This window comes from Garra rufa, chromosome 23, assembly GCF_049309525.1.
Source record: "Garra rufa chromosome 23, GarRuf1.0, whole genome shotgun sequence".
Lineage (NCBI taxonomy): Eukaryota > Metazoa > Chordata > Actinopteri > Cypriniformes > Cyprinidae > Garra > Garra rufa.
The window spans coordinates 19,262,596-19,285,227 of NC_133383.1; the positions used below are offsets into that span (position 1 = coordinate 19,262,596).

Genomic DNA, 22,632 nt, shown 5'->3' on the forward strand with positions numbered 1-22,632 from the left:
GCCTCTCTCACATACAGCATTAACAAAACTAACTCAGATGGATCATTCACCACCCATTCATATCTGAATATAACTGACTGTGTGAACTACTCCTGTTGGGTAAACCACTCAACCCTGAGCCAACCAATAATACGCCAGTTGAGTCCTACTGATTGTTACGGGAACAGAGACATGTTTAACGGTATTACACATTATATAAATACACCTGTTTATTCAGTATAGAAACATTACAATACAAAATTACCCTACAGTAACTCTCACTTACAGGTTATATTATTCAGATATCTTTGTTCATCTCTGCACTGCTAGCTTCCTCCTGATCATCGTAGCAATCTGTGAGTATGCTATTGAATTTAAAATATGATCCCATTTCCAACACAATGTCTTTCTCAGGCTTTCATAAATATGAATCTCTTTGATCAGAGCCACCCATTTATTTTATGCATCAATCATCTGCTCAGTGAAATCACTTAATTTAGCCTGCCAGAAATGTAGCTAATGCATTTCCGCCACCTACTGGTCTGTAGTGTGGACATAGAGCCAACTAATAATCTTCACTTGTGTTAAAAAAGACAATAATATATTTAAATATAGGACTATATTTGTTAATCATCAACAGACTTTCTTCTTTGTACGTGTAATCGTGAATCAATTATTTTATCCTTGTGATAGTGTATGAAGTGCTACCCACGTTTTAGCACATTTATTAGAGTGAGAGTAGCTACATCCTGATAGGTATTTCCTGTTGACAAAGATGTGCAAGCTCAGTTCAGCTCATTTATTATGACTGTAGTGTATGCTCTGAAAATTTTTCCTGCTGACAGGATGTGCTGCTCTTGTTGAAATTAAAGGTAGATTACTGATTCTGAGTGGATTTTCACAACACCTATCACAAGTTCAACAGTTTATCAATTCATCAAGCAGGCTTCTGTGTAACAGCTTTTCCTGCAAAACACAACTTTGCTAGCTAGAGGGCGCCATTGTCCAATTTATAAAAATGCCGGTCCATTGCACCCTCAGTCTTTACTTTATCATTTTTTCGAATAAAAAATAAAGCCAAAATATTCTGCCTGAATTACCAAGGGCCCATTACCCATATATTTGTTTTCAACTATTGATGAACACATTTATTTTAGTTTGAATTATTACTCTGTGGGTTATTTAACCAGAAGGCTTTTGTCTTTCAAACACATACACTTTCACTGTTATGTAATAGATTACGCTACGTAACGGATTACAATTTGTAATTAATCCACTAGCTCTGTTTATGATGTGTATGCTTCCATAGACAATGTATATCTGTATGCTTCTACCAACTACAATGAATCTTTCGCTTCTCGAATCAAAGGAGTCGAATCTTGAATCATTTCCTTCGAGCATGCGCACAAGACAAAGTCACGTCACCCGTAGTCGCGCGGAGCGGATCTGCTGGAAGTGTCTTGTGCGCCAGGCAGCAGGAGTTGTCCACATGTGGATGAAAGGAAAACACGGTCAGTATATCTGTTTGTAGTGATGTAGCGAGCTTGCTTATAGCTAATATACGTTTAAAAGCTCCAGTTATTAAATTAAAAATTATTTGAAACTAATAGTTGTAAAGAAAACGGTAAGAAAAGACAACCAAAGATAGAATCGAGGCCACGTTAACTTCGGCTAGGCTAAGTTAGCGGTTTCGGTTTGTAATAATTATTTTTAAGTATTTTTTAAAAGCGAAATATGTAGAAATGTAAATATTGAATGAAGTTTTAATATATGAGATATAAAACTAGGCCACCGTTAGCTCGTGTTACTTAAGTTTAGTTGGGCAACTGCATTTTTCCTGTGTGAGTAACGTTAACTGACCAAATAAGCTTATAAAGAGCAGTAATCAGCAATATGTATGAATGAACAAAAGTGAAAAAAATGTTCCACGTCTTTAATCCGCAAGCGCCCTAGATAATATATTAATAGGTTAAACTATAACACAGAATTTCAAAATTATATTATATGTATATTAAATTATATGTATACGAGTTATATATGGCTGTTTAGGTCCATTGACTACTACTGGTCATTTCCGTCACAGTTTTGTTTTTCAAACGGTCGTGATGTATTTAGCGCGCCATCCTGCTGCTCTGTCCCGCCGTCTGACCGCCCAGCTTTGTGTTGATCACTTGTTGTAGTGCACACTAGATTTACATAGACAGCCAAGATCTTAGGAGCATATGTCTTTGGACATAATATATAGAATATAACCTGATCTGAACTTCCAAAAATGTCCAATTTAAAATAATTGCTTTCTATTGTACAGTTTTCAGTGTCACATGATCTTTCAGAAATCATTCTAATAGGCTGATTCCTTGTTCAATAAACTTTTCTTATCAATTTTGAAAATATTTTGCTTAATATGTTTGTGGAACAGGCGTGGGCATTTTTCAGAATTCTTTAAAGAACTTGGTTAGGAATTTATATTCTTGCAAATGAATATATGTACTCATACAAGTCTCTGTATTCCCAGAAGTTGGACCTGAATTTCAGCTGAACAGCTAACGATGAAGAAAGAAATAGCAGCGGTGGTATTTTTCCTGAAGCGGCTGATAAAGAAGGCTGAGAAGTTGGATGCGGAAAAGGTGGACCTGTTTGTGGTGCGGTTAACGGTAGCATTGCAAGAGAAGTACAAGGGTCACTGGTATCCTGACAACCCCAGCAAGGGCCAAGCATTCAGGTACAGCACTCTGATAAGCAGTACTGTAGTAATAGTAATCTCACATTCTTTAGTTTCACAGACAGTCAGAACAGGATACGTGTGATGCGTCACATGTTAAAATGAGCCATAAATGTATCCTGTGCAGGTGCATCAGGGTGAACCGCTTCCATAAAGAGGATGCTGAATTGCTCAGAGCGTGTGCTGAGAGTGGAGTGCAGTACAAGGACCTTGGTCTGCCTAAGGAGCTCACGCTTTGGGTGGACCCTGGAGAGGTTTGCTGTAGGTAAGTGTATGAAATGAAGCTGATTTTTTTCTGTTTGTTAAATGAATAGTTCAAAATGAACAAAAAATGAAAATTCTGTCATTAATTACTCAACCTCATGTCGTTCCAAACCCATAAGACCTTTGTTCATCTTCATTTTTTTTGATGAAATCTGAGAGCTTTCCGATCCTACATAGACAGCAAGGGTCCTACCACAGTTAAGTAAAATAGTTTAAAATAGTCTATGTGACTTCTCACGCGTCTATGTGAGAATGCTTTTTGTAAACAGGACCCTTGCTGTCTACGAAGGGTCAGAGAGCTCTTGGATTTCATCTAAAATATCTTAATTTGTGTTCTGAAGATGAAAGACTGGTTTAGACTGACATGAGGGTGAGTAATTAATGACAGAATTTTCATTTTTGGGTGAACTCTTCTTTTAAGAAGTGCTCTGCTGGTTTGTTTTTTGACATATTTCTGAATTGGCTACAGGTATGGCGAGAGGAATCATGGTTTCACTGTAGCCACCTTCTCAAGTGATGACGATGATGATAAAGAGGATGTGACAAAGAAAGTGACGAGCGCTGTGGAAAGGGTCACGTCAGATTACCATTCCGGATCCTCCTCGGATGAGGACACCAGCTGTAGAGAGGTCCAGTACACCCCACCTCTCCACAACCACACTCCATACCAGGTACAAAATGTCCTAAATGTGTTTGTATTGCCTTGATTGCCACAGGTACACTACTGTTGCTACTTTTTATGCATTTGAAAGTCTCTTCTGCTCATCAAGTGACATTTATTTGATCAAAAATACAGTAATATTGTGAAATATAATTTAAGATCTTTCTATTTTAATTAATTTTATAATGTTTTTATTATTCATATGATGGCAAACTCCAGTCTTCAGTGTAACATGATCTTTCAAAAATTATTTAAATTTGCTCAATTGGTGCAGTTATCCCTGTTGAAAACAGTTATGCTACTTAATACTTTTGAAACGTTATAAATGTATTTTAGGATCACTTTTAAGCAATTTATTGCATCCCTGCTGATTAATTGTTAAAAAAAAATACTTTCACTATTTCTATCATATATTTAACTGAAAGTTTTTTTTCTTTTTAATTTTGTAAGAAATTTACAGTTAAAACCCAACTTTCACACATTGCTTGAAGAAAAGGTGCAACACTATTAGAAAAATAAACCTAAACTTCATTGATTTGTATTTATGCGTTGATTATAGCTGATATGGCGTTAAATATAATATTTAGTGTACATTTGATTAAAAATTAAGCTATTTGAATAAATTGTAGACTTAGTTTAGCTGAGTTTTAATCTGTAAAATATATATATAATATAAATAATATGTACTTATACATTTTCAGTCAGAAGTTTTTGGATAGTAAGATTTTTTTAAAAGAAGTTTCTTCTGCTTACCAAGCCTGCATTTATTTGATCTAAAGTACAGCAAAAACTGTAACATTGTAAAATATTTGTACTATTTAAAATAAAGTTTTCTATTAGAATATATTTTAAAATGAAATGTAAATTATTTCTGTGATCAAAGCTACATTTTCAACATCGTTACTCTAGTCTTCAGTGTCACATGAACCTTCAGAAATCATTCTAATATACTAATTTTCTGTTCAAGAAACAGCAATATTTTATTATTATTAACATTATTTAAAACAGTTGAGTAATTTTTTTTTCAAGATTCTTTGAGTAGAAAGATCAGCATTTATCTGAAATAAAAAGCTTTTGTAACATTATACACTATGCCATTCAAAAGATTGGAGTCAGTATAATTTGGGGGGATTATAGAAATTAATACTTTTAGGTTGCTTTAAATTGATCAAAGGTGATGATAGAGACATTTATAATGTTGTTATAATGTTCTCTTGAACTTTCCATTTATCAAAGAAACCTGAACTAATTCTACTCAGCTATTTTCAACATTCTAATAATAATAAATGCTTTTTGAGCAACAAATTAGAATGCTTTCTGAAGGATCATGTGACTAGTAATGATGCTTTGAAATCTCAGGAATAAATTACATTTTAAAATATGTTCAAATAGAAAACAGTTCTTTTAAATAGTAAAAATATTTCAAAATTGTACTGTTTTTGCTGTACTTTAGATCAAATAAATGCATGCTTTGTGAGCAGAAGAGACTTATTTAAAAAACAAAAACAACAACAAAAAAAAAAAAACATTACAAATCTTACTGTTCAAAAACTTTTCAAGGGTTGTTTCTAACTATTTCTGCTGTTATCTTTTTCATTTATACAGCTTGTATATGCCAGTGCCCCGCTATGGCATCCTATACCAAGGAAGAAGTTCGGCCCGGGGAAAGGGCATTACCCTCAGCGGCCACACTACATGATCCGCCCCCCTTGCAGACCCAACCATTCCTATAAACCGCACAGCTGGGTCCAGCAGGGTTACCGCAGCAAGCACGGCTACTGGGGCAGCACTTCAAACCTAGTTTCAAACCAGCTTCAGTGACCACTCTTACTACAAAAAGAAAGTTCATTGGTGTCAGTGTGGGGGGGTGTTTGATTGGAAAGTGTTTTTTGAAGTTACCACTAAGATGACTGACCAAATTTTTTAAAAATGTATTTTTGTAGTTCTGCTGTCACTTGTTTTTGGAATTTGTGACCGGTCAGTTTTTTTTAAAGAATGATAACAGTAACTGTTTGCACTTTAGAGTATTTGTAATAGAACATGTATAAGGTAAAACTTCGTACATATTGGATTAGTAATATTTCAAGTATTTCAATTTTTATGGTAATGGAAATATGTGCTGTATTTATGTTATATGGGATCATTTGATAACACTTTACATCATGTTTATGTCATAGTTTCAGTGACCAAATGTTTTATTTATTCACAGTAAAGTATTATGTATTGCATAGACCACTTAAATTATGAGTAACATTAAAAAACATTTTCAACAATATTAAATCTTAATGATTATTTGCGGTTATGGTTGTGTTTGTAGTTTTGTTAAACAAACACTAGGTGGCAGTACGACATAGTATTTCACTTCTTTTTTACTTTATAACTGCGCACTTTAAATTAAGACAGCCAACAAGATCTTAATGTACAATACTGACTTGTTTTCTAAATAGTATAGAACTTCAGTATTGTTTTATAGTACAGTTTTATTTAGCTCATTCTCAAGCAGTTATTTTGTGGCATATGGAAGTTTTACATGGACACAAGTACTGCAGATGTGTTGCTTTATGAGTCAGTTCAGCAAGTTCATTGGGCTTGCCACACCTTCTGAGCAGAGAAAACTGTTCATAAACTCTGACCAAGTTTAAGAGGAAATGACTACAATTCATGGCTATCAACCCCACCATTACAGACTCGAGAGGAATTGCCTAACAAATTCACTTCGCTTTTTTCCACACCCTTGTCTGTTAGACATTACAATAGTGTGTATCCAATATGCTACATGTGCTTGGGAAACTGGTTGCTGTTTGTGCACTGTTCAATAGCGTTTGTGTTTCATTATGTTTCATATTGCACAATTTCTTAATTGTTTTTTTTTTTCTATTGCACTAACCCAGTTTCTATAATTGCACAAGGTGAATTAATTAGTGCTTGTGCTGGTTACATTTGCACAGTTATAATCAAATGAATCTGCAAATTCATGGTAGATTAATAACAGGGGCAGCCGTGGCCTAATGGTTAGAGAGTCGGACTTGTAACCCAAAGGTTGCAGGTTCGAGTCTCAGGTCCGGCAGGGATTGTAGGTGGGGGGAGTTAATAACCAGCACTCTCTTCACCCTCAATGCCACGACTGAGGTGAGTCCCTTGAGCAAGGCACCGATCCCCCAACTGCACACTGCTCCGTGTGTGTGTTCACTACTGTGTGTGTGTGCACTTGGATGGGTTAAATGCAGAGCACAAATTCCTAGTATGGGTCACCATACTTGGCCTCACTTCACCTCCTTTCCTTTCCTAACAGTTATGGGTGATCATATGTTGCTATGTAATGTGTTGAATTATATATAAATTGTCTATAAATATCTTGACAGTCAAGTAAATAAAACAGACAAACTCCAATGTAATTTTCTACCCGATTCAGGAATCATTTACACATGAATCATTCTTTTGAGTCGGCTCTTATCTACGAACTAGTCAAACGGGTCGGCAAAACGGTGTGGAAATGAATCGCGAATCAGTTCGAATGAGTCGGACAGCTCTAGGCACTGAATCGTTTAGACCGCCTGCACAATTCTAATCAAATCTGCAAATTTATGGTAGATTATTAATAATTATGGGTGATCATATGTTGTTTGATGGGCGGAATTTTACATATATTGTACATAAAAATAATTTGTTCAATCTATTGAGGTAATTGTCCTAAATAGTCAGCATGCTGTTTTTTTTTATCAAACTTGCAAAAATGGATGCACATTTTACAAATAATAAATAAAATCTTGACAGTCAAGTAAATAAAACAGACAAACTCCAGCATAATTTTCTAGACGATTCAGGAATCTTTCACACATGAATCATTCTTTTGAGTCGGCTCTTTTCTACAATCTACTTTAACGGTCAGAAATGGATCGCGAATCAGTTCAAATGAGTCGGATCTCAGACACTGAATCGTTCGAAGCGCTTATAAACCTAAAACGTGATGACACAACCGTGATAAAACACAAATGACAAAAATAGCCTTTTATTTACAATCAATTGAAACCAAACCTGCAAATATATCCTACCGTTTGCTAACGTCGAAGAAGATCTTTATTAAGTTTAACACCTCCATTTGCAGCTTGCAGACGACTCTGTTCTTGCTTTTTCTTATCAATAGAAAATCAAAACAGTACCAATACACTGACAGTACTCAAAGTACCGTTCTCCAGTACTGACAGAGGCCTAGAAACGCCCCTGCCTGTAATATACAAATAAAACATGAGAAATAATATCGGAACTGACGTCAATTCACGAGGACGAATGATGTGGCAAAAAGCAAAGGGCGATTCGCAAGGAACTAGTGCCCTTAGCCTTTACGCTCAAACTTATTTTATTAACTTCTCCCATCTTCAAATATGCTTATAACACATTCGCAACATGTTTATGTGTATTTGGCATCAAAGTAGTAAAAGGTTATTGCCAAATAAACTAAAATCCATCTTCCTTACAATACACGTATCCCTCCGCCTCCATTGAGGTCTACGTCTCTTTCCGGTGCGTTTCTCCACCGGACGGGTTCCGCCGCCATTGCAGGTTTCTAGAGTTCCTCTCAGCGGCGGTTGACATTCTGGAGTTGAAGCGCCTCATTTACATTCAGCGGGCGACTAGAGTAACCTAACACATTCCCGTTTCATCTGCCCCCCCAAAAAACACAAGACCACCTCCATTCATTCCCGGCTCTGGAGTAGTTTAGATTAGGCAGAAATAATAGCAGGAATTAGAGAGGAAAGCGAAGAGGAACCACCATCATCATGGCTCAAATCCTGCCCATCAGATTCCAGGAGCACCTGCAGGTAAGCACTTTAAAACATCTTCAAATGAGGGTGTCGTTTCTTTTATCGTGAGTTTATAGTGAAAACGTCAGTGTGTTTTTAAAGAAGCAATTGTAGTAACCTATTCCCCGGTGAATATGACCTCCCATCAGCTGCTGTAGTAGTAGCAGGGGAGTTAGCTTAGCTACTGTCGGTGTTAACCAGCTGAATAATAAATATTCTGTTTGTGTCACAAATCAAACCCAGTGAGATGCTTTCCCAGACAGCATTTGTGAGCATATCTGTTCAATAATTTAGAGGGCTTGTGAACTTACACGGATATAAATGCAGTGTGTTGAAACTATAATGTAGCTTGAAAATGATTTATGGCTCGAAAATTAAAAAAGTAATTGTTTCGAAAATATATTGAGATTTGCAGTCACAGGGCTTATCTACACTAGCCAGTCAGCTGTCTTTGCCTCTGGATGTGTCCTTTAAAAAAACACAGAGGAAAACAATAAATACTGTTTATTTTTTTTAATGAATCACTGTATAAAACATAATAATTCAGACTTGTTTATTCCCAATTTTCCTATTATAATAAGACAGATTTGTGATTGAGGTGTCGAGATTACCTGCTTCAGTTAGCAGGTGTAAAATGCCCCACCTATAGACATGTGTATGATCCCATGATGCCTCTGCAATTTTTTTTTATTATTATTTGCACTGAACGTACACGTTGCTTGCTGTCACTTCTTCTTGCTGTCACTGTCTATATCAGTTGAGGCTTTCTGTCAGCCTAAAGGCCTTTAGGACTTGGTGTAACATTTTAGTCAACAGTTATACATCTTTGAAGTAACTATGAACGTTTTGACTGTATTTTTATATATTTTTAAGAGTATTGTTGCTTCTGTGTCCTTGAAACAGGTCATAAGGGTAAATTTTTTGAAATTGAGATTTATACATCATCTGATTGAATAAGCTTTCCACTGATGTATGGTTTGTTAGGATAGGACAATATTTTGCAGAGATACAACTAATTTAATATCTGGAATCTGAGGGTGCAAAAAAATTCAAATATTGTCCAAATAAAGTTCTTAGCAATGCATATTACTAATCAAAAATGAAGTTTAGATATATTTATGGTAGGAAATTTACAAAATGTCTTCATGGAACAAAATCTTTATTTAATATCCTAATGATTTTTGGCATAAAGTTAAATCTTACTATGTATTTTTGGCTATTGCTACAAATATACTTGTGCTACCTAGGACTGGTTTTGTGGTCCAGGGTCACATATTATGACAAGCAGATGTAGTGCTGAATCAATTAGCTATTGTTAAACATCATATTTACACAGTGTCAGGCCTGTAATGGCCTGTGTTTGTCATTTGTCATAGCTTTTGCGTAGTAAGTGACCACGTCCACATCACAGCTGCTTTTGGACGAAAAACACCAATTTAGAAATGATCAGATGTCAATAATGTTGCAAACTTTGCTGTATTGATCACTCGTTATTTCATTATCCAGTGCAGTTACATTATGTAAGCCAACCAGTGTTGTCATTATTGTTACACAAAACTAAAACTATTCAAATAGTTTCTGTTAATTGAAAAAAGCTGAAATAAGATAATCTTAAACCTAATATATTAAAAAAGAAATTAAAAATGCAGCCTATGTAGTAAAATGACTAAAACTACAACTGAAATGAAATTAAGCTAAATAGAAATATTAAAAACAAAAGCATATAAACTAAAATAAAAGCCTTTAAAGTTGTCTACATTATGTGTTTATTGATGCATAATACTAAGCAAAATTTAAGTTTTTATATATTTACAGTAGGAAATTTACAAAATATCTTCATAGAACATGATCTTTACTTAATATCCTAATGATTTTTAGCATAAAATTGATTAGTTTGACCCATGCAATGTATTTTTGGCTATTGCCCGTGCTACTTAAGACTTTTGTGGTCCAAGCTCTCAAATAATATTAAAATAAAATTGTAGCCAATTAGATTAGGGCTTTCTAGTCTTAGAAAGTCCACAGACTCAATGTACATCTTGGTGTTTGCCTTTTTATATACTAAATGTCCAGGGTTGCCATTTTATCTGTGTGCATGAATAAATATGTGTTTTTAATTCAGGCATGTCATATTTACGTGTACATCCTGTCAAAGTATGTTCGATTTTGTTATAGTAATTCTAGAGTAGTGCAAAAGTAAAGAGCATAATGGGCCTAAAAGAGCCTGAAGCCCTCTGGTGGTATTTTAACCTAATGAAATGCAAATGTGGCACAGCACTTTTCCAGCGAATTGCCAGCTAATGGTCAGGGTACAATAGGAGTCAGTGGCATAATGCTGTAAATGGCACAAGGAAGACAGTATCATTAAGACAAAACTTGCTCATGCTGTTCGTTTTGCGTTGCAGCGCTGCTTTATTTTGGTTTGCTGAAACCTCTAAGGCGAAATGGATAGTATAATAATGGGTATGTTTAAAAATGAATGTTTTAATTGAATACAATGTATTATATTCTTTATTGTATGCTGACTGCACATTAGTTATGCATTTTAGTGCAGCAAGTTAGTTGCTTCTAATAACTTGTAGTGCATTGTATATTCCTCTCTGGTTTTAAGAGTAACATATGCATGTTACAGGGGGCAAGTCAGATGATCTGCAGATGGGTTTCGTGTGTTTTATGTGATTCTGTTTAATACGTTACCTTGAAGCCCTGCGAATGCATTTGATCTTTGAACTCTAACCTGCTGATCACACATGACTATCTCGTGTGGATGGAGATCCGTTATACATTTTGAACGGCTCAGCACTGAATGAACTCTGATTCAGAAAGGATTCAATGCGTGTTCGTTCCTCCTTTTCCTTTTCCCGCTTTGCTGTCCATTCTGAACCTGGTCACATGTCACCTATGGTCATATGGTCAGAGCTTTTAACATGTTGATTTAACTTTCTACACAATGGGTCCCGGCTTCCTGTTGTGGAGGACGGTGACAGTGCGGTGCAAGCCTCAGCATATTGCGTATCCTTCCCCGAGTCTCCTGCTATCAGGAGTACGGCTTTTGTGCTGAGCAAGGTGGCATTTTTTTTTTTTTCCTGGACAGAGAAGGAAAAGGGTTAAACGAGCATGGGAGGTTGGAGAAAAGAATGTGCTGACAGCTTTAAAAAGTCATGGATTTAAATGATGGCTGAATTTATCTGCTCAGACCCAGAGAGGCACTTGACGCTTCAAGTATGAAACGTTTCTCTCACTCGCCCAGATTTGAGAAAGCAAAGCTTGCCCATTGAAATGTGCTAAATGCATGAACACTTCAAAAGTGGTGTAGGTCAGCATAACAGAACAAGTTAAGTGTCTGTGGCTGTTCTTGAGGGTTAATGTGAAATGGCACACTGGTGGTGGTCAGTGAAAGTGCCAGCAGGGGGGCACGTTTAATGTCCTCTGGTGGTAGCACAGTATGTGAGTGTTTGTGAAGCAGTATGCTAAGAATGCTGGGAATATATTTACATGCACAAGATCCTGCCTCTAGAAAAGTACATTAGGTGTGTTTTTTTTTTTTATATATATCAAAAATAGTCAAAACGGTCATATTTTGACGCATTATTGCAGTTTGTATTTTAATACACTACCAGTCAAAAGTTTTTGAACAGTAAGATTTTAAATGTTTTTTAAAGAATCTCTTCTGCTCTCCAAGCCTGCATTCATTTGATCCAAAGTACAGCAAAAACAGTAAAATGAATGTATTTTAAAATGTAATTTATTCCTGTGATTTTAAAGCTGAATTTTGAGCATCATTACTCCAGTCTTCAGTGTCACATGATCCTTCAGAAATCATTCTAATATGCTGATTTGCTGCTTAAAAATCATTTATTATTATTATGATGTTGAAAACAGCTGAACATAACTTTTTTAGGTTTCTTTGATTAATATAAAGTTCAGAAGCACACTGTTTATCTGAATTTTCACTGGTAGTGTATATTTTAAAGTGTCATTTATTCCTGTGATGGCAGAGCTGAATCTTCACCTGTCTGCAGTCACATGATCCTTTAGAAATCATTCTAAAATGCTGATTTGCTCCTTAAGAAGCATTTATTATCAATAAATTGAAAATGGCTGTGCTAATCAATATCTTTCTGGAAACCTTAATACTTTTTTTTTTTAGAAAACACAAAATTCTTTACTGTCACTTTTGATCAATTTAGTGCATCTTTACTTAAAATAACTTAGTATTTAGTGTATAAATGAGTGAATCACATGACTCTCTCTTATACTCTGCATCTAAATCTTCAGTTCGAATAAACCTCAGTGTGTACATAAGACAAGCACTGTTAGGAGACATGATTAAACTAACGTTTGTCTTTCCTTTCTTCATCTGTTGTTTATGCCATCTCTTGTATCTTGCCTGTAGTTTGCTAACTCACTGGTGAAGTTCGCAGCAGTGATCTTTATCTAACCGCTGTAAAATAAACAGTCTAAAATGGGAAGTCGGTACACCAGCAGACAGAGGAGAGATTGTCAACCGTTTCAATTTGTTTGCTACAGTCTCTGTCAATGAATACATGCCTTTGCCAGCAAATTAATTAATTTTGGTCTCGTGAAGTAATTCATACAACTCATTTGTTAGATACAAGATCAAAGAATACTATTTTAAAGAATAATACAATTATTTTAGTTATTAATATTGAATAAGACCTGTATTAGTGTATATCGGATCTTGTGCTGTTTTTAAATTAATAATCTGTAGTCAGTATGATCCTCTTGAATTATTTGTGGTACAAAAAGAGCAGCTTTCCTTGTACCAGCTAGCAATTATTGATTCAAATTCTTTGCCAGGATAAAATCAATGTCACATCCTCCTTTGCACCGACCAGAGACGTCCTCAAAAATCCAGGAAGGAACTGGCCAGCTATTTTCGAGTAGATGTTTCTCGAGTCACACAGCATGTTCTTGTGGGCTTGTTGAGCTGCCTAATGGGAAAGAGCGTTAGTTTCTGGGCATGTCTGAGACAACACTGAAGCAAGCAGCAGTTACATGCTGTGGATGAATCACGCTTGGCCTAAGGCTGATGCTACGACAGCAAGAGCTCTTTCACTTACGTTTGCTTCAGCGTCTCTCGTTACGTTTTGAGAGCTTGCAAGGGCAGGGTTTCCCTGCAGCCAATTGGAACGCCCTGCTTGGCAGTGATGTCATCATGTGTGATGTCATCTATGAGATGCAGTAATAAAGGTCACAGAAATGTGCGTGAGCAGGCTAGTGTTCTCTAGTAGCAGTGTTTTTTATTTATTTTTTAGATTTTTTATTAATTATTTTTGATTAGTTTTTTTTTATTTCTCGTCTTTTCTGTTTATCTCTTATCTCATTTTTAAAGTAATTTCATCAAATTGTTTATGTACCTATTTTGAACTGGGTTCCTGCCATGAAAATAACTTAATTTAATAACAAATTGTTATTCTAATAAAAGGAAAGTTCAGAATTAGCCCTATTTGTATTTAAATGTTTTATTATTATTATTTCACAATTCTCGGTTAGTAGCTAGTGATGATGTGGCTTTCTGTGCCACATGACAAAGGAATGTGGGTGTGGCTTCGGGTGTGCCGGGGTCCGCTGTCTATTGATAAAAGGTGCTGCTGATTCCGTTGAGCTCTTCCTAGAAAATGTGCTTCCTGTTCCTTCCTGTTCTTTGATTAGGCCTTAGAGCTGCAGCTGCGTGAGCCAGAGATACCTTTAGCCAGCGATGAAATGCTGTATCTGAGGGTTCACTGTCTAGTATTAGTTAATATTTAGTCTCTTAGTTTAGTAATTTAGTATTTAGCAAATTAAAGTACAAAACTTCAAAGCCTTGCCACCCTTCTCAATAATTAGTCAGTGATGTTTATTGTTTAATTTAACCTACAACCTCTGTATTACATATATAATTTTACAACTCATTGTAATTTCGGTTTGTTCACCCAAAAATGAAAAATTGTCAGCATTTATTCACCTTCATGTCATCTCAAACCCATGACGTTCGTTCTTCTGTAGAACACAAAAGCAGAAGTTCTGACATGGGTTCACGCTGTTTTCTTCCATACAATAAAAGTGGATGGTGACTAGGGCTGGGCCGATAAACGATATAATATCGAATCGCGATAAAATTTATGTTAATAACGATGATAAGCTATAGACATTTTTTGCTCGATATGGATTAATCTAAGAGCCAATCATACAGCAGAAATATGCGACAGCGGCCAATCAGCGTGCAGCGTGCGTGTGCACGTCAAAGTACAAAGTTCATTTTCTACAGCACTTTGCGAAGCAAACTTACACCAGGACGACAAAAAAAAGGAGAGTGGAAGCAGCGACGAAAGAGAAACTAACCTCGAGTTATTATCCAAAGAAGTTGAAGTTGTCGACAAAAAAGGTAGCACGAATTCCGTAAGTGGTTTGGCTATCTGAAAAGTGAGTCTCAGCCCAGCTGAGAGTTTGGCGCGATTGTTAAAACTGAAACCGAAAGCAAAAAACGCACGCGCATTCAAAAGCAATTTAAATCCCCCTTGTTTAGAGAGTGACTCCGCAATGCGCGCAAATTAGGCTACATGACATATCTAGGCTGTTATCTGCATGTAGACTATAATAGGTTGTGTATGTCTATAGCTCTGTATCATGCTTGAAATATTCCGTCTCTATTTGCACTTTGAATAATGAGAGAGTAGCCTACTTTGATTCTGGCTGAATTGTCTGCACTTAATACGATTAAGAAAGAGCTGTGTCGTAATTTTTTGATATTTATACCGTAGATTGTTTCAAAATGCAGTGGTTGCCTCTAATTTAAATAGCTCAACCTATAATAGAGAAAATAAACAATTGTGTTAATAATAATAAATAAATAAATAAATAAATGTGTTACAAATAATGTTTTTACAATAATTTTATGTTCACATTTTGTACATTTACTCTCATTTACCATACTCTGTCACAATTTGAACAACTTTTTTCATTTATTTTAGTAAGTTATTTTAATTTTTAAGGCCAAATCTGTAATCTGATTTTTGTTAATAAACTATACTTAAACATTTAATTTAATGAATCCTTTAATTTTTGTGGCTTTAGTCATTATTGGGATACTATTTTAAAGCTGGCAACATCAACAGCTTATATCGAAATATATATCGTCATCGTTCAATATGGGAAAAAATTATCGAGATTAGCTTTTTGCCATATCGCCCAGCCCTAATGGTGACTAATATTTGTCAGTGCTCTTTTTTAGATTCATGCACTATTTGCACTATTTTTAAAAGACATATTTTTGTAGTTGCATAACTTTGTATTAAGCAGAATAATATCACAATAAACAGGGGTCGTACAATAGGGCTGTATACCTTGGAGAACCTGGCGATACGATACATACCTCGATACACAGGTCACGATTCGATACGTACCTCGATACAGAGCTGTCTCGATACGATTTGATACAATGTGACACGATTCGATACGATTCAATAAAATACATGGGCCACAGCCAATTAGTTAATGCTGAACACATTTACTCAACAAACAGAGCTCTGCATTTTTCTTCAATTTATTGAAGACAAAAGTGCATTATAACAAAGTGCATTTTGCTTAAATATTTGCAACTTTAAGTGCTCTGATTAATTGTACACAAATTGTATTAATCTGGAAATTACCACAAGTCAACATTTAACTTTCCAAGGGTACAGTCTGCTCACACAAGCACAAAATCTTCTTATTATTCTTAACTTCTTATTAAATCTTATAATTCCTTTTTTGTGACACCATGTACTGCCATAACATATTTCACTGTGAAATCACTTAAATGCTACATCTTGCTTTAACATTTGGCTCAACAACAAATGTACCTCATAACAGGATGGATTTTTAAAATCTTAAGTCTAAACCAGGTTAGTCCTCAAAAAGGCAAGTTGAACAAAAATCACTGCAGCAACAAAACAATAACCTGAGGATACTCTTGGTAATGCTAGCTTTATCCTATGACTTAAGATTGTTCTTCAAAAACAGAAGCTGGTCAACATGCTTTGAGCTTAGTACACTTCTCTGTGCTGTTACTCTATGAGTTTTTTTAAACTCACGGGCGGCGCTGCGCCCCCTAACGGCTGGGCGGAGTATCGATACTAAGGGCTAGAATATCGATACTGTATCTTTTTTTATTATATCGGTATGTATCTAAGAATCGATATTTTGAGCACACCCCTATCGTACAAGGTGCCTAAAGTGCTTGAAGTACTTGAATTTGACTTTTTTATAAATTTAAAGGAGTCATCGGATGCAGAACTCGCTTTTACATGTTGTTTGAACATTAATTTCTGTGTACACAACCACCCTACAATGATAAATATCCACCCAGTGGTATTTTTTTAATCTTTAAAAGTAATATCCCCTTTTTAAAATCAGGTCATTCTCAGACAGTACACCGTCAGAGGGCACTCCCACAATAGTAGATTGACATGAGCGCCTTACCTTAGACCCGCCCTCACCGAGCTGAAACAGTCAGAATACGATTGCCATTGTGTGACTCAGGTGCAGAGGAAGACTCTAATTGAGTGATTGAGGTGTTCTGTTGTTGAATGTAATAATGAACATAGCAGTAGTCATTTACTCCTGACATCTGAGCCACTTAAGAGGCAGAGGACAACGTTACTTTCGTTTTTAAAAGGAAAGCGCCGATCCCGATCTACATATGCATCTATGTTCGTGTGAATCATTCGTGATGCAGCTTCACCCACAGCAGAAGTGAGTATGAGGGTTTTTTATGCATCTTTGCAAATGGCCTTTCTTAATAATGTGCTTGTTTGCAAGTTTCGCCGATAAACGCGGCTAAATGCAGCTAAAGTAAACATTACAGCTCGTAATCCCTCAGCAGAGAGGGGCGAGCAGAGCTCATTTGCATTTAAAGGGCCCTTGCGATAAAATGAGCTGATATTTTGCAGAGCTGATTTTGACAAGGTAAAAGGGTGTTTTTTTACACTACTATTGAGAATTTTTAACCAAAGTATATTAGAGACCTTTCATTAAGACCCTAAAGAATCATATGAACTTGTGGAAAATGGGCATCCGATGACCCCTTTCAGGCCTAGAAAAACCCTTGAAAATAGCAATGTTCCTGAAGAGGTTCAAAAAACATCATACATTTTTCGCTTGTTTCAGTTAATGTCAGAAAATTTGTGAACTAAGCCAGTAGTAGTACTAAACATGTCTTGTGTAAACATGGCTGAAAATGCAAAGAGGAATAGATGAACCGAATCAATTGAGTGAGTCATTTATGCTGGAACAGCTCTGATTGATTCAAACTTGTGACCTCCGTCATTCATTTCAGACGATTCACTAGCAAAAACCAGATCAAAAGAGTCATTTATTTTCAAATTTCAACATCACTTGTGATGATTTTAAAAAGCACATAGTGATGGGTGAAACATAGCTTTTTGAAACTGTGAATCAGTTAAACCACATTTTCAAAACGTTTGTTTGGATTGCGTATCGCAAATCAGTTGTTTCATATTGGGACTTCAAATCGCGTATCGCAAATCGTTTGATTTAGATTGGGTCTTCGGAACGGTTTTGTGAATCATTTGACTTTGATCAAGATTTAAAATTGCCTAGCATGAATCATTTGATTTATATCTGAACTTCTTGTATCGTGAATCATTTCTTTCATATCGGGACTTTGGAGCGCGTATGGTGAATCGTTTGATTTAAATCAGAACGGAACAGGTTTGTGAATCACCAAAGTGATTTACTGTTTCAAAGTGTTCCATTTGGATCTTGTATCACAAATCATTTGTTTTATATCTGGACTTCAAAACGTGTATCACAAATCATTTGATTTAGATCAGGACTTCAGAATGGTTTCGCAAATCATTTGGCTTTGATCGGGACTCCGGAGCATGTATCGCAGATCATTTGATTTAGATCGGAACAGGTTTGTGAATAGGGTTGGGTATTGTTTGAATTTGATCGATTACGATTCTACCTATCGATTACAATTCTTAACGATTCCTAGTTTCAATTCCAATAACATAAAAAAGTAAATCAAAATTTAAGTCAAACATTTTTATTCTGTGTGTGTGTGTGTGTGTGTGTGTGTGTGTGTGTGTGTGTGTGTGTGTGTGTGTGTGTGTGTGTGTGTGTTTTTTTTAAAGCTTTCTGTTGCAGTTGAATAACATGAGCAAAAATCGCGGGCCTACAGAACACTTAGGCCTAAGAGGAACTTTTGCCTATGGTTTTAACAGAAAATACCACAGCAAACATTAAATTGTTAAAGATATTTAAACAGTCAGTAATAAAATAGGAACAAGCAAATAAATTAGCAATAGCATAATTAAATACAACTTAACAAACTGCAGGTACAGAAATTTCAATCAAAAGTTTAAAAACACTACATTGTTTTGTTTTTTATAAATAAAATATAGATTAATCCCCAGATTTGCAAAGGAAATTCAGTCAAGATCAGTGAATGATTTTTTGTTCTTGAATTTATATTAATGACGGACAGCACGTTTATTAGGCTGCTGTCTCTTTAACAACGAATGCACACGGATTTAAAAATAATGTTACACATGCGTTTTCTTTTGCTTTAGATGAGAACTTCTGAGTGTGAATCACAAATCATTTCTTTCAGATCAGGATTTCGGAGGGACTTCACAAATCTTTTTTTTTTTTTTTTTCTAAGCAGTATAAAACATCAAACCATTAAGGCAGTACAGTTATAAATACAAATACAAATCCCTTAAGAAAACTAATCATGGTTTTACTATAGTAAAAGTGTAGTATACTTTGTAATTCTTCAGTAGTGATACTTTGCATGTGCTTCACTTTATTTTTGCCATTTTTTGAGATCTCTGATTAAAATCTTTGAAAATCAAAAAAGTAGTGCTTGAAAAGTCTTTGAAAGTCCTGGAATTTCATTTTACAGCATCTGACGTTTGACTAATTTATCTCTTATATTCTTCCTTGTACTTTCAAGTCAGGTTTAAGTAAGCTTTGCTCTTTAAGACAGTTATCAGCCCAAAAATGCAATGCGTAAACATTTGTAAAGTGAATTTTAGACAAAACAAATGCACTTAAACTCTTTGGCAGCTAACTGCTAAACACTGATCATTGAAAGCTTTGTTAACAGAGGACTCTCCCCCTGTCCAGCATCATTCAGTGCTGTAAGTGGTGTTACATAAGACCAAGACTTCCCATCCCTGTGTGTCCAGCTGTCAGCTCTGATCTCTGTAATTCAGCATGTGCGGCAGCTGGTGCACGGTGCATTAGAATCGTGATGGGCGATATGTCAGTGTCACGAACCCGACTGCCGCCTCTGTTTGAGCTTACTGGTATTTGAGGTCTGTCTGGCGGCTGATAAAACCAAGGCTGGGTTTTGGCTGCTCATCAGTAATAGAGCTACAACTTCACCCTTTTAGCCATCTGACTTGGTATTCGAAGACTCGATACAGAAGCAGCTGTCAGTGTAGTTGAAAATGCCTGAAGTCAAGATGTCTCCAACACTAAATCCTCCTCTGCTCCTCTCTGAACCCATTTCAAATGTAAGTCTTTTTTTTAGATTTGATGTCGCTGCATTTTCTGGTATACATTTGGTGCTTAGTCATATGGTGTGAATCATAGAATTAGAGTTAGACTAATTTACTGTACAAGAAAAGATCAGCGTTTATTAACATGGTTTTTCTGTGTGGACGTGCGGATCTTATTCTCAGTCTTTCTGAACGAGCCTTTGGTGACTCAGACTTGTAAGGCAGTTTGTGTGGTGCTGCTGAGTTGAAGTCCCACTGACTTTTATTTTTGTCTGTTATTGACTGATACCTGAGTCTCGTCATGGTTGGTTTAGCTCTAATAGTTAGGAAGACCTAAGAAGTGTCTCTTTAATGAATTGAATCCGGCTTTGAAACATGCTTCATTAGCGGATTTGAGTTCGATGTTGAGTGTTAACAGTTATAACCCTCTGACAAGAACAAATGAGCGGGTAGAAATGGCACAGATATTTATCAGTTGACTATTGATCAAATTAAAACCATCGGCATAAGCATTAAAAGGCAAATGCTAAAGAGTGATTGCTTAAAGAAGTTCCAGAATGAGAATTTCTTGATAATTTACTCTACCCCCATGTCATCCAAAATGTTCATGCCTTCCTTAGTTGAGAAGAAATAAAGGTTTTTGAGGACAATGATTGAAATCTGCAAGTTATGCCAGTGTGTTAGATGGTATTGGTTGTTGTTTTACTGGTTTTTATAAGCATCTTGTGCCAGGAAACACTTACCTGCTGTGTCTGTATCTGATGTAATTGAGGGAAACTGAGGATGTTCGAGTGCTCTATAAATGATGCAAGTGTTTTTGTCTCTCCTCTGATCTTTCCGGTTGCATAGCTTCTGTGTGCTTGTAAAAAGGTTAGCTTGTTAGTGACTGTTGCCATTTTTACATCTTCTAATAACTGAATAGACTTCTGGGAATGGCCTTTTATTTATTTTTTCTCTATGTAAATTATACAGCATTTACTAGATGCCAAACATTTTTACCTGATACTGAACAATTAACTAATTAACAGTTAACCAGCTCAGCTTTTATTTGATCCAAAGTAAAGCAAAAACAGTAAAAGTTTGAAATATTTTTACTACTTAAAGGAACACTCCACTTTTTTTGGAAATAGGCTCATTCTCCAACTCCCCCCGAGTTAATAAATTGAGTTTTACCTTTTTGAAATCCATTCAGCCGTTCTCCTGTTCTGGCAATATCACTTTTAGCATAGCTTAGCATAGATCATTGAATCCTATTAGATCAATAGCATCGCGTTCAAAAATGACCAACGAGTTTCGATATTTGTCCTATTTAAAACTTGACTCTTCTGTAGTTATATTGTGTACTAAGACCGGCGGAAAATGTAAAGATGTGATTTTCTAGGCCGATAAGATTGGGAACTACACTCCCGTTCCGGTGTAATAGTCAAGGAAGTTTGCTGACGTTACATGGCCGAAGAAGGTGCAGTAATATCTCGCAGCACAGCGTGACCAACTGCATGCACAGTGAGCGTTCCTCGTTGGAAGTTACTTAGCTGGGAACTAATTTCAGGCGCTGATATTACTGCGCCTTCTGCGTCCATATTACAACAGCAAACTTCCTTGACTATTACGCCGGAATGGGAGTGTAGTTCCTAATCTTATCGGCCTAGAAAATCGCATCTTTACATTTTCCGCCGGTCTTAGTACACGATATAACTACAGAAGAGTCAAGTTTTAAATAGGACAAATATCGAAACTCGTTGGTCATTTTTGAACGTGATGCTATTGGTCTAATAGGATTCAATGATCTATGCTAAGCTATGCTAAAAGTGGTATCGCCAGAACAGGAGAACGGCTGAATGGATTTCAAAACGGTAAAACTCATTAAACTCATAAAGCTTATTAACTCGGGGGGAGTTGGAGAATGAGCCTATTTCCAAAAAAAGTGGAGTGTTCCTTTAAAATAACCGCTTTCTGTTTTAATATATTTGAAAATCTAATTTATTCCTGTTATTTCAAAGCTACATTTTCAGCGTCTTTACTCCAGTCACATGATCCTTCAGAAATCATTCTGATATTCTGATTTGCTGCTGAAATTAGAATGACTTCTGAAGGATCATATGACACTGAGGACTGGAGTAATGATGCTGAAAATTTAGTTTTGATCACAGTAATTATAAATTTTAAAATATATTCAAATAGAAAACAGTTATTTTAAATAGTAAAAATATTTCAAAATTGTACTGTTTTTGCTGTACTTTGAATAAAATAAATGCAGGCTTGGTGAGCAGATGAGAAATTCCCTTAAAACATTAAAATGCAGAACAATAAAAAAACATTGAAAAAAAAAATCTTACTGTTCAAAAAAGGATAACTTAGAATTAACAAATTAACAGGTATTTACTATAGCATTTGTATAGTTTTGTACAGTCTCTACAAATTACACCATTCTTTTTTTGTGCATATCTTATAATTTAGACCTGTTGAGCCTGTTCATTAATACTCAGTGGAAATAACTGAATGTTAGTATGACGATAACAAAAAAAACACTTTTACCATTTTAGTTGAATTGTTTTTGTTGAAAAGCATCTTTGGAATGCCAAAATGTGACATGATTATAAAAAAAGTTGAAAAATATTAGTATCATCTTGTATAATATTTTTGAAATCACTATTGATCAAAAATGTCCAAGTAATTAGATACATATTC

At 35.7% G+C, this 22,632-nt stretch overlaps 2 protein-coding genes across 2 annotated transcripts in view; both read left to right on the forward strand.

Annotated features, from left to right (window-relative positions):
- Positions 1–1,399: 1,399 nt before the first annotated feature.
- On the forward strand, positions 1,400–5,928 carry btg3 (B-cell translocation gene 3). Its single transcript, XM_073829942.1, has 5 exons — positions 1,400–1,490; positions 2,495–2,701; positions 2,829–2,966; positions 3,435–3,636; positions 5,232–5,928. Exons 2-5 carry the CDS (start codon positions 2,529–2,531, stop codon positions 5,445–5,447), a joined length of 729 nt encoding a protein of 242 aa, XP_073686043.1. The 5' UTR covers positions 1,400–1,490; positions 2,495–2,528; the 3' UTR covers positions 5,448–5,928.
- A 2,245-nt stretch (positions 5,929–8,173) lies between these two features.
- Positions 8,174–22,632, forward strand: part of cltca (clathrin, heavy chain a (Hc)) — a 51,148-nt gene continuing 36,689 nt past the window's right edge. The window contains exon 1 of the mRNA XM_073830151.1: positions 8,174–8,446. Coding sequence (XP_073686252.1) covers positions 8,405–8,446 — 42 coding nt within the window. The 5' untranslated portion in view covers positions 8,174–8,404. The remainder of the gene's footprint in view (positions 8,447–22,632) is intronic.

What these genes read in the sequence shown, in the direction of transcription:
- btg3 (XM_073829942.1), top strand. Translation starts at nt 2,529, where the DNA reads ATGAAGAAAGAAATAGCAGCGGTGGTATTTTTCCTGAAGCGGCTGATA. An exon ending in CCTGGAGAGGTTTGCTGTAG is followed by an intron (nt 2,967 to 3,434) that starts GTAAGTGTATGA and finishes AATTGGCTACAG; the next exon opens with GTATGGCGAGAGGAATCATG. An exon ending in ACAACCACACTCCATACCAG is followed by an intron (nt 3,637 to 5,231) that starts GTACAAAATGTC and finishes TCATTTATACAG; the next exon opens with CTTGTATATGCCAGTGCCCC.